Genomic DNA, 12,619 nt, shown 5'->3' with positions numbered 1-12,619 from the left:
TAATAATAAGAAGAATAAGTTTGAGGATTAGGATAAACACAAAAGACAATAAATAAAAATTATTCTAATAATAATTGTTATTATTGTATTTTATCTATATTACATGAGAGTTGTATTTCCAAAACCTCTGCCCCTTACACCGCATGACCAACAGGAAATGGATGCCAATCTGTGCCCCTTACACTGCACGACCAACAGAAATGGCTGCCAAACTGTGTCCCTTACACCGCACGACCGACAGTAATGCTCTCTCTCTTATTATTATTATTTTTTTATCAATTTTACAACACCAGACGTTTACTTATCCTCAACACTTCTACTAGGAGAAAACAATACTCTATAACATTATGTATTCAGTAATGTCGGCTTATTATTAAATAACAAAAAAAATAAAAAAATATATATATAAAAGGTAAACAACAAAAACCCACAATCCTCTTGAACGATACAATATTGGCCACGTCCAAGGTTTTTTAGACCGATTATCCACTACCCCCGTTCTAGTTGCGCCACACGCAAACAGGGCATATGTCTATGTGAGGGGTGGGGTTTCTGAGTTAACAAAAAAAGGCTACTCAGAGCTATTTTCCTACAAACAATAGCTTCTACTTCGATCTTCTCTGATAGGTACAATTTCTCAGTTAGTCCTCACCTTAATTTGTTCAGGAATTTCGTTTTGTCTCTGCTGGATCTGCCAGTCACGTCCAGAAGACTCCTTCTCGGATGTCTTTACGGTCGGTTCCTGCCTGCCGTTGTGCACACAACCTGGGCATAAAAAAGGTCAAACAGAGCCAAGCAGAAATCCTGGTTGTGACGCCAAAACTGTGAAAGAAATTCTTCTGCAAAGATCAGTGAGGTTTATCTGCCTGCTACAAGAAAACAACAACTGAGAATATTCAAGAAATTTATTCTGCAGAATAAAGAGAAAGATTCAGTACTGCTCCAAAGCAGCGCTCGGATCAATTTGATATCATTGGAAAAGACAGGAGGCTTTATACAAAATACAGGGTGTGGCTTGGGTCAGAGTTCTCCTACAAGTCTGCGCCCCCCCAACTGTCTCCCTGGGTGCCACCCCCAGACGATGAAATTAACAGGTACTTGCAAACCTGACCTGGCAGACGCGGGTTGCGTGACAATGCACCTCTCGGCTCCCCTGTTGCGTTTCTTCATCTCCATAGAAGGTAAACAGATCCAAATGTGATCTGATTCTTTCATGTTAAAATTGACATTGTAGGGAGCAAAACATTTGTCTTTACATAAACTCTGGGGGGTTCCTGGGGAAACAGAGACAAATGTTTAAAAACCCCCTTCTGGAGGTAGAGGCCTTTGTCCTCATTCAAAATAGTTGATCGTAAGCATTTTTCTCTCGCACCTCCCAGGTGATTATATCATCTAGGTAGGCCACGGTGTATGCTACATGCGGACAAGGACGTGGTCCACGAGTATCTGAAAGGTGGCTGAGGCCCTGAACAACCCGAACAGAAGTATGGGAGAGTGATACAACCCAAACGGAGTGGAGAACGTTGACTTTTCCTTGGACTCCTGAAATAAGGGAATCTACCAGTAGCCCTTGGTTAAATCCAGTGTCGTGAAAAAATAAGCCATACCTAACCTGCCGAGAAGTTCGTCAACCCGTGGCATCAGGTAGGCTTCAAACTTTTACACCGCATTCAGCTTTCAGTAGTCTATACAGAACCTGATCGACCCATCAGGCTTACCCACCAGTCACTCGTGGACACCTCTCTCACCCCCAAGTCCAGTATGGCCTCTAACTGCACGATCTTGCCTTCATGTTCGGGCAGGCAATACATCCGAGAATGCACCTTCACCCCCGGTGTCGTCTCCACATGGTGCTGTATGAAAGACGTGAGGCCTGGCAGGGAGGAGAAAACATCAGAGAAGTGATGCTGAAGTGCGGCCACATACACCCTCTAGGACAGAGAGAGATGGTCACTAAACAGGGCAGTGCTATGATTGGCCGCTTTTGGAACCTCCTGCTCCAAATCATCCCACTCGGTCAGAATTTAAAGTAGGTGCAAGGTTAAATGTTCAACAGGCAAAGGATCAGGGTCCATGGACAGACAGGGAATCAGGGTCCAGGAACAGGCAGGGAATCAGGATCGGGAAACAGGCGGGGAACAGGCCGGGAATCAGGGTCCGGGAACAGGCAGAGAATCAGGGTCGTAGACAGGTCCGAGAATGCAATAGACACAGAGACACAAAGACACACAACGATCTGACCGTGACAGAGTGAATGGGGAACAGGTGAAATACAATTGGAGTGACGAGGAAGGCGAAGACAGGTAGTGAGATTGCTGACTCAGGGGCCGATGCGCAGTGGCAGGGATGTGAAGCTAGAGACAGACAGAGCGAGCCAGAGAGGGACAGAGGGACCTTTAGACAGACAGACAGAGGGAGCCAGAGAGGGACAGGGGGACCTAGAGACAGACAGAGGGAGACAGATAACAAACATGAGCAGGGTAGAATCCTGACAGTAATCCCCCCTCAGGCGACGGCTCCCAGACGTCCCACTCGGCTGAGCAGGCCAGGGAAACAAGAGGGAATGCACTGAGCAGGGCAGGTGGAGGGGGTTGGGAGGTGGGAAAAGCGAGCAGGGCACCCATCAGGCAGACGGCCGGGGAGCTGGAACCGTGCCCAAGGAAACAGGGCAGGCAAGTGAGCTCTTCGGGAGGGCGAGCAGGGGCCAGGAACGTGCTGAGCCTTGGCGGGAGCGGCTGACGGCTAAGGAATCGGCTGGGCCTCGGGAGAGGGGCCCAACAGCTGGGGAACAGGAACAGTGCGAGCCTCAGCAGGATCTGCCAACAACTCAGGAATGTCCTGAGCCTCGGCCGGAGAGACTGAGGCTCAGGAACGGGCTGGACCTCGGAAAAGGGGCCCAACAGCTCGGGAACAGGAACAGGGCGAGCCTCAGCAGAATCAGCCAACGACTCATGAACATGCTGAGCCTTGGCACGGGAGGATGATGGCTCAGGACCAGAAACAGACTGGAATGACTGGCTCTGGATAAATGGGAGGCGGAGAAGGGTGGGCATATAACTTCCACCTGTTAAACGCTAAACATCTGCATCTACAAAAACCGGGTCCGCTGGGTTCATGTTTGGTCAGATCATTCTGTTACGGTTACGGTCTGGTGTGGGACACAACAAGGTCTTAGGTGTGATTAGGTGCAGGTTTACTGTTGATCAGGCAAAGGATCAGCGTTGAGGGACAGACAGGGTTAGGGTTAGGGACAGACAGGGAATCAGGGTTCAGGAACAGGCAGGGAATCAGGAACAGGAAACAGGATCAGGAAACAGGCAGGGGATCAGGAATCAGGCAGGGAATCAGGATCAGGAAGCAGGCATTGAACAGGCTGGGAATCAGGATAAGAGAACAGGTCGGGAATCAGGGTCCAGGAACAGGCAGGGAATCAGGGTCCAGGAACAGGCAAGGAATCAGGGTCCAGGAACAGGCAGGGAATAAGGATCGTAGACAGGACCGAGTCTTTAATAGATACAGAGACACAAAGACACAACGATCTGACTGCGACAGAGTAAATACGGAACAGGTTAAATGCAATTGGAGTGACGAGGAAGGTGAAGACCGGTGGTGAGATTGCTGACTGGGGACAGGTGTGCAGCGGCAGGGATGTGAAACCAGAGACACAGAGGCAGGTAGAGAGGGACATAGGGACCTAGAGACAAACAGAGAGAGCCAGAGAGACATAGAGCGACCTTGAGACAGACAGAGGGAGACAGAGAGAGACAGATAACAAGCAAGAGCAGGACAGGATGCTGAGACCTCCACTTCCGTTATCATATATCTCATTGACACACCTGCATGGCTGTCATTTGACCTATGTTCCTGAACCTGTTATGGGCTTACTATGTCCCTACTGGACAATCAAGGATATTAATTCATTAATAATAAAGCATGCTGATTTCACAATCTATCTCCAATGTCATTGCTGATCAGATCTCCTGCACATTTGGTCTGGTCCATCTTCACAGCTTAATAATTTATGATTAGCTCCCCCAAGGATGGATTTGGGATCCAAAGGTTGGTCATAATTAAAGTTTCTGCTCAAAGTCTGTTCTCTTACAATGCTATCTGTAACTGTTAGGAATAAACTTAAATAGCATATATTTTTTTCTCATTAAAGTATAGGTTCACAATTTTTCAACCCAGGCCTTATTAAAATGACGGTTCCCATCATTTCTAACTGTTCGTAGATCAAACTTGATGAGGCTGTCGCTTCACAAAGTTTCTCAATAGTAAAGCATTACCAAGGTCTTGCTATGAACAGTGCTCAAGATGGCGATATGGAACTCAAACCAGCAGTTGATAGTGATGATATTTATTGTGCACACACACTGTTTTAATTTTTACCCGTTGTTGTCTAAAACAAATAATAACAAGAATTTGAATTACAACAGCAAATGCGGTGTGGACCGGGTGTATGGTTCATGAAGCCTCAAATTAAGTGGGCACAATTTAGGTCATGGGTCAGAAAGATGCCAAGTGATTGTTGAGATTTGCTTGGTAGTTTATGCAGCAGAAGATGTTTTGGTTTTTTGGTGGTATATAATAGGTACATAAGGTACCTATAATGTCAAGGCAGTAGGTACCTCAAGAACCATAAACAACAGTGTTCAGCTGGTTTTCTCTATACAGTCAATCTCTATTCACAAATTTACATACCCTAATACTAAGAAATTCATTTGTGAATCTCACCAGCTGATAGCAGTGAAGCACATTGCATATGCTTTAATTTACACATTGTGTAATATCATTCAGTGTGTTTACATGCACTTGAATATGCCAGATATTGACCTTAACCCAGATAGGATCGGCATATTCAAACTGCGAGGGACTATTGACGGCTGGATTTATTATTTAGAAGTAAAGACTCCCATAGCAATAGAGAGCAATGGAGAAACAGGGAACGGGGACCCACTGTCACCCTCCATCTTTGTCCCAGTCTCCTCACAGTCTCTCCCAGATGGTGTGGGATAGCCGCTTAGATGTGTTTGCGTGTTTCCTTTCATACTAGTGGAAAACTAATGGAATTAAATCAAAATATAAAATATAAACACAGTCTCTTTTTCTATTTGTCACCAGAAAGACTGCTCCACCTCCCTTACACAGTGCTCCAACTCTAGCTCATACAAGTAGGACACTAACTGAAATAAATAAATCATAAATAAAGATACAGTGGGAAAGATCATAAAAATGGCACGCACTACATAGTCTAGAGGGAAAAAAGCTTCCATCCAATTCTCCTAGTTATGTTTGCGTGTTTCATTTTAAATACAAGTAGAAAGATTGGGAAACTACATAAATCGAAATCTTTCTCTAAATCTCTGTTCTGCCTGAAACACTGCATCTCAATGTTCAGAGCTTCAACTGATTATCAGATTATATTATTTTATATTATATTATATTACAATATTATAATCACAATATAATCACAATATGTGAAATGTGAAATGATCACATTCACCAGATTTATATGAGTTGGGATTATCAGTTTCTCTATTGTCGAGAGCGGGACGAGAGCCAGGTGGCCACCTGCAGGGTAACACCGTTCTCAGATTGGGCTGCTGAATTTCCCCATGGACTAATAATTTCTTATCTCATGTTATCTTAAATAACACATGACATGGCTTACTAGGTCATCCAATTGCTGCTTGTAGCTATATTCTATTCATTTCTCTAACCTCCTCTGTCAAGTTTGTCTTTTTATGCATATATTTTATTTCATATTTAGCTGCCATGTTCATGGAGCACTGGAAGAGGAGACAGATGAGGCTCAACTACGAATGGGACCTGACTGGCTTCGAAGAGGAAGAGGTGAGGAGCTTTAATCATAACTTACTTTGCCACCTGCGGACTGTTACACTGTGTCTGTTTACAATACTATAGCTCGACAAAAGTAGTCTAGGTATTATAAAGTATCCAAGGTGGGAAGTCATGCTTTATTACTAAACTTTATGATACTCTTTTAAAATATTCAGTTTTTTTCATGCCCCCCACTGAGATAAAATACCGTATACCATACTGAACTGATTACTCCAAGGAAGTTGGAGTTAGTTGACAGTGCGTCTCCCAGTGACGCCAGCAAAGCCCCCTTTAGCAGACTGAGCTGAGATTCCATTTTCACATACATCTTTCAAAAAAATTTGGAAATATATTTCACATCTTTTTGAAATATAAAAAGTAGTCACAATAACTTTCATATCCTTTTAATTAATATTATTTACATTGAAAGTAGCACAATTACCAATTTAAGTTTAAAACAGCAAAATAGAAACAAGATTCTGGATTACTCTGCCTCCGAAAATTGGCATTCTGTGATAAAAAGATGAATTGCTTTGTTCCATCCTTCCATCTCTCACTGGAAAGGAAATTGTGACGTGTTAACTGACGGATCCATATTCTCTAGCTCAGTGTTTTGCAACCTTTTTTTCTGTCATGGCACACATTTTACAATTAAGTAATAACACCACTATCCACTAACCACTGGAAAGGTCACAAAATATTACAAGCAAGTTTAACTGTGCTTAGTATTCTGGCCTTCTGATAGTATTACTACCGTAATTTATGGACTATTAAGCGCACCTGAATATAAGCCGGACCCACTGAATTAAAAAAAAAAATTTATTTTGAACATAAATAAGCCGCACGTCTATAAGCAGCAGGTGCCTACCGGTACATTGAAACGAATTTACTTTACACAGGCTTTAACGAAACACGGCTTGTAACAAAAATAAATAGGCTTTAATGAAACACGGTTTGTAACAAAAATAAATAGGCTTTAATGAAACACGGTTTGTAACAAAAATAAATAGGCTTTAATGAAACACGGTTTGTAACAAAAATAAATAGGCTTTAATGAAACACGGTTTGTAACAAAAATAAATAGGCTTTAATGAAACACGGTTTGTAACAAAAATAAATAGGCTTTAATGAAACACGGTTTGTAACAAAGATAAAACATTAGCGGTAAACAGTAGCCTACAAAGAAAGTGATTGGTCACTATCTTCCTCCTCCTGCGCACTGAAACCACTGAAGTCATCTCCTTTGGTGTCGGAGTTGCATAGCCTCAGAATTGCTTCATCCGATGTTGGATCGTTTTCACTGTCGCGCTCGTCACTTTCATCCGGAGGCAAATTCCCCGCTGAGCTCATGCTGCCCTCTTCAACACGCAGCAGTCCAGCCTTTCGAAACCCGTTGATGATAGTGGATTTTTTGACAACGCTCCACGCTGTCAGGACCCACTGGCAGACACCACGATGGTTCACCTCTAAAATCCTCAAACTTCATTGCGGTGGCGATCAGTCGGATCTGCACGATTGAAACACCTCGGCCGTCTGCTCTCTGTGTGTTGACCCAGTCTTCAAGCTCATTTTCTAGGTCCGGCCATCTGCTTTTCTTCCCTCTGAAAGCTTTTGTTGTCTTTTTGCACTGAGTCAGTTCCTCATGCTGCTGTTTCCTACGTCTTATCATCGACTTTTTAAGGCCAAGCTACCGTGCAGCAGCTCTATTAACTTTTCCAACAGCCAGATCGATCGCCTTCAACTTGAAAGCTGCATCATATGCATTTCTTTGTGTCTTTGCCATGATGAGGGTGACGAAATGACTACCGTAAATGATAGGAAGTTTGAGTGCACTCGATTTAATCTAATCAGTAAACTTCACAGTTACAGTGTTTCACATTAACCCGTTCGGCAATTTCATTGGTCTGATGAAAGCTTCATGCCACCAAAAAACTGAGCACCGTCACATAATGTGTTTTTTGCTCAGTTTTTTGGCGGCATGAAGCTTGTGAGAGCAGGAAAAATCCATAAATTAGCTGCGTCATTGTTTAAGCGTTCAAAGGTTCAAAGCATGGGAAAAAAGTAGCGGCTTATAGTCCGGAAATTACGGTAGTTGTTCTGAAAATATTAACAAAGTAGTTAAAAATGTTTGCTACAAGTATGTACAAAAAAAGACTGACTGGCAGTATATGGACTAAGAAAGATACAGTCTTTGAAGTGTATTTTTGCATTTTAACTTGGTTTAACTGTAAGCATGCCAAGTAAAAACCATTACGTAACCATAACATAACACTTACCCAATGGGGAGCTGGGTGGCCCCTCTCCACTCTCCTGTTCCCCGCATTTCATTAACATGACAGGAAGTGAAACTTTTGCGACAAGAACTGAGCAGAGAAGAGTCAGAGTCATACGTGGTCTTGCTTGTCTTTTTGTAACAGCTCTCTCTGTCCCACCCAACCCCCTCTTTTTTGCTTTTCAATTTCTCTCCCTCTTTCTCTCACTGTCCTGCTCCTTTTTTTTTTTTTTTACAGGAAGCTCTTAAGGTTTGGACCATTCCATTATATTTCACCAGACTCACCCTCCACCTCATAAATTATCAGCGAATTCTCTCCAAGTTCCTTCTTTGGTTAAAGTTTGCATTCACAGCTTAACTCTCTTCACTCTCAGCTCTCTCTCTCGATGCATAATAATGGGATCAAATCATTTTTGCAAATGATTGATGTATTCACATTGTCAGTTGTATACAGCCCTTGCAACGATCACATAACATGTGACAAGCACGTGTTGTCACATGTGACATTTCACATTTAACAAATGCTACGTGATAACATGTGATTCACATGTGAAGTTTGTGTAATATACATTTCTGTCATCAGGGGTGGCCAAATGACCAATCATGATGGACTGGTTGATCTTCGCATCATGTCAAGTCAATCTCCAGTTGATCGCCATACTTGCCAAGGAGCAACAAGGATTTGAACTGAACTGAACACAGTCAATGTAATCATTAAATGAATACACACGAGGGTTTACTGAATGAACGTTTATTAGTGCTAATAGCAAATACTGCATCTTCGGTCACCATGGTAACCTGGGACGCTAATGCGTTGCCTGTCCATCAAAACTGACAGGAATCTGGCGGGATTCCAATGACGTCATTCACCATATATGAACATAGTTTTGACTTTCTTTTTATCGTGAGCATCCATGTTTGAGCTTTCTATTTGCAGCTTTTTGGAAGAAACGCTAATTTTCTATTTCACCAGTTTGTTGAAAAAACTGCTGCTGCTGCCCATGCTCTCCGGTTCAGGTGAACTAGAAACTCCAAGTTTGCGTTGGGTGGATAGGTTGCAAGTGATCTCACATTCCATGGGAACCTCGGAAATCTGTAATTCGAGTCAGTAGTCCCCATGCTAACAGAACATAAAAACTACAGAGTAGTTCAAAATTACAGTAGATGCGTTTTGAAATGAAAATATATACATGTTGCCATGACATCAGGGCTGTTAGTTTGCTTAACACAGGCGTGCATGATCAGCTCGAAATTCTAACTTTAATGGCCGTTCCTTTACACTTTTCAAAAGTACAAGGTTGGATTTCTGCGAGTTCCGACTTCAATGGAACACAGCATTAGCTGTTCTACACACACACACCCATATGTTCTGCGTGCACTGCAGCAGCCAGTGTGAAGAGTGATGAGAATGCGAACGGAACCTTATTTTTATATATTTCTAAAAAAATGTTCTAAAACGCTTGGGGGGCTAAGCATATCTATAAAATGCCACATGTAGAGCTTTCCCTGGCCGATAAACACTCCAAGATGTAAATAATGTGAGTACTGGCACTTTTTTATTTCACTTCAAGCACTGCCTAAATCTAAAATAAAAACACACAGAAACACAGCCTCGGGTGTGCAGCGTACATGGCCAGGGTGGTGGTGACTTTATGAGCTATAATTTCAAAAATTGTGCGCATAGTAGATCATCTGACCAGTGGAGTCAAAAAACTATTAGTCTTTTATATTATAGTCTAGAGTGGGGAATACTGGAGCACACAGAGGAAACCCATGTGCAGACCCCACATCTTCCACAATATGGAACCCAGAACTTATGTGTTTTTAGGCAACAGTGCAAACCACTGAGCCATAATGCCCCAATGTAGTTGATGACAGAACTATATGTTACACAAACTTTCTCCTTTGTAATTGTTCTTTCCAATGGTGTTCAGCAATATCCAGATTCATATTGTATCCAAATACATGCTAATTCTGTTTGGTCCATATCTCGCTCTCTCTCTCTCTCCCTCTCTCTCTATATCTCTGTCTCACACAAACACCAAAAACATGCACTTGCAACCTCACTTGTACACATTCAGCATCCAGCTTGTCTTCGGCAGACATAGATTAAAAAAATGAGAGTGAGATTGTATTTCAGCATGCCAACAACCACTAATATGTTTCTCAATTCACAGCAGTTGACAAGGTCTTCCCGATGTTCAATTAATTTTCAAGCAATGTTTTATTTCCTGGTGAAACAGACAAACCACTTCTCCACCCGGCAAATCATTTACAGTGTTTATTGTCTTAGGCCTCATCCACAGGAATATGGATATTTTTGAAAACTTTCTATTTTCTCTGCGTTTGGGCCTCTCGCCCGCACGCAGGTCACTGAACAAGAAGCTTTTGGAAAACGCCTTGAAGGATTTTTCAAAACTCAATTTCCCCTGTATTCGTGTGGACAGGTAAAACCAAGCTTTCCTAAATCATGCTGATGTCATAACCTCAACATTCGCATTTGCGCATGCGTCAGGAACCAATAAGCAATGGCTGACGACCATTGTGTTGTCCGCGGTGTCACCATTAAATGTTTAAAAGTCTCCCCAACTTTAGGAATCGTGCCCTCATTAGGTATTGTGTCTGAATATTGTGTATTGCCGCTCAAGAAGGAGCTCAATACGCATGCGTTATTCTGTGGTGTTTGACGTTGCCACCTACTGGCCTGGAATGCTCATTTAAGTCTTTTAAATCATTTTTGGATTCTCGTGTGAATGGAGATTTTTATTTTATTCCCAGATGGGGAAAAAAGCGTTTTCAGAATAATATTATGTATACGTGTGGATGAGGCCTTAGATACAGTATCACTTCAAGCCTTCACCCCCCTCTTTCACTTTCATCATTCACTCTTTGAAATACAGAATCTCTGCTCACTGGTAGATTCACGTGATCCTAAACAGTTTTAAAAAGAAAGTAATTATTATATGTACATATGCTAAAGATCTATCATTAGATATAGGCCATCTGAAAGTCACTCCAAGGAGATTGTGCTGGACGTTTGACAAGGAGTGAAAAATATTCCTACCTAGATATAAGCGTCCTGCCCTTATTTGTATAGAATGAGTGTTATATCAGAAAAGTCATGGCCAGTAAGAGGGTACAATACCATACAAAACTGTTCAAAAATAATGCTGCCTCTACCGTGTTGACCTTAGTAGCAATCCAGAAAATGATCTGTATTGGGTGGATTACGCTACAAGTCACTGAATTCCATTTAAAAATGCACCATCTTTTGTCAATATCTGGGTTCACTCTTGTTAACTGTTTATTATCAGGATCACCATTAGCTGACGCCTCGACAGCCAGGTAGTTCTATGTCAGGAGGCTCAGCCCCTTAGAGGCTATGCTCCTATTGGTATATCGCCAACCGCGTATGCAGAAGAACTGAAATGTATTCATCCACTCGCTTCAGCCAATCAGGAAAGAGCATGGCTTCCTGTCCCCGCACCATGGCAGCCACTGGAACGAGCGTTACGGCCGTAGCTGCCCTTTCATGTCCATGGTACAAGAGAGGGAGCAATCCCAGACCCCCCCCCACAACACAGGAAGTTCTACACGCATACGTTGAAGTAAGCAGCTTCACACTGCCTCCTCGATAGAAGGAGCATCAAGTCCTTTAATGAAATGGCAGCGCTGGGACAGTGCCCCTCTCGGGACATGCTGCCTCCGAGCCTACGATGCACGAGCACCTGAACCCCTGGACCACCATTGAGGCTGGGGCCTGGGCGTATTCCAACACCTTGACACTGGCCGCATCGCACACCATGGAGGCACACACCCCCCTGACAGTGTGCGATCATCCCTTCTATGAAGGGCCCCCCTTTGGCTGTGTCCCCGCCTGTCAGGCTGGGGCCAGCAGTGGTGAGGGCCATCAGGGACCTGGTGGCTGCAGCACTGAACCCAGAAATAGCAGTTCTCCTCAGCAAGGGAGCCGTGACGGTGGTGCCCACGGAACTTTGGAACAGAGGGTTTTACTCAAACTACTTCCTGGTTCCGAAGTGTATGTGGGGTGTATGTCCCATCCGGGATCTACACACACTGAATCCACACATAGCAACTCACCCATTTTGCATGTCAGAGTGAAGGTGCTGCTCAGGCGGTCGATGAGGGTGATTTCCAACACTTCGCTTGCTGGTTGTGCCACAATCTCTCAACAGGGACCTAGCTTACTGGAGAGATCCCCAGACCCTCACACAGGATGTATATCTGGGTCGAGCCTCCTTTTACGCGCAGGTCTTCATGGACGCCTTCCTGACGGGATGGGGCGGGACCTACCGTGGGCAGACGGTGAGCAGCCACATCAACCTCCTGGAACTGGAGACTGTGTTACTGGTCCTGACGCACTTCAAACCCCTGATATGGGGCCAGGATGTGCAGATCAGGTCAGAAAACTGGGCTACACACTTACATCTACTGTCAGGGGGATGTGAGTTCACCAGCACTCCATTACGCATCTGAGAGGCTGTG

The 12,619-nt window shown here is 43.6% G+C and overlaps 1 protein-coding gene across 6 annotated transcripts in view; it reads left to right on the top strand.

Moving 5' to 3' along the window:
* ano1b (anoctamin 1, calcium activated chloride channel b) overlaps nt 1-12,619 on the top strand; it is a 122,270-nt gene that overhangs the window by 90,441 nt on the left and 19,210 nt on the right. For all 6 annotated transcript variants that reach the window (XR_013844201.1, XM_080002093.1, XM_080002094.1 and 3 more), the window contains one exon: nt 5,771-5,853. Coding sequence is in view for 5 of the 6 variants with exons in the window: in XM_080002093.1 (XP_079858219.1) it covers nt 5,771-5,853 (83 nt within the window). In the remaining variant the exon portion in view is untranslated. The remainder of the gene's footprint in view (nt 1-5,770; nt 5,854-12,619) is intronic.

Source organism: Zeus faber (assembly GCF_960531495.2).
Source record: "Zeus faber genome assembly, chromosome: 6".
Taxonomy (NCBI): domain Eukaryota; kingdom Metazoa; phylum Chordata; class Actinopteri; order Zeiformes; family Zeidae; genus Zeus; species Zeus faber.
This window is presented reverse-complemented; position numbering and strand designations above follow the sequence as displayed.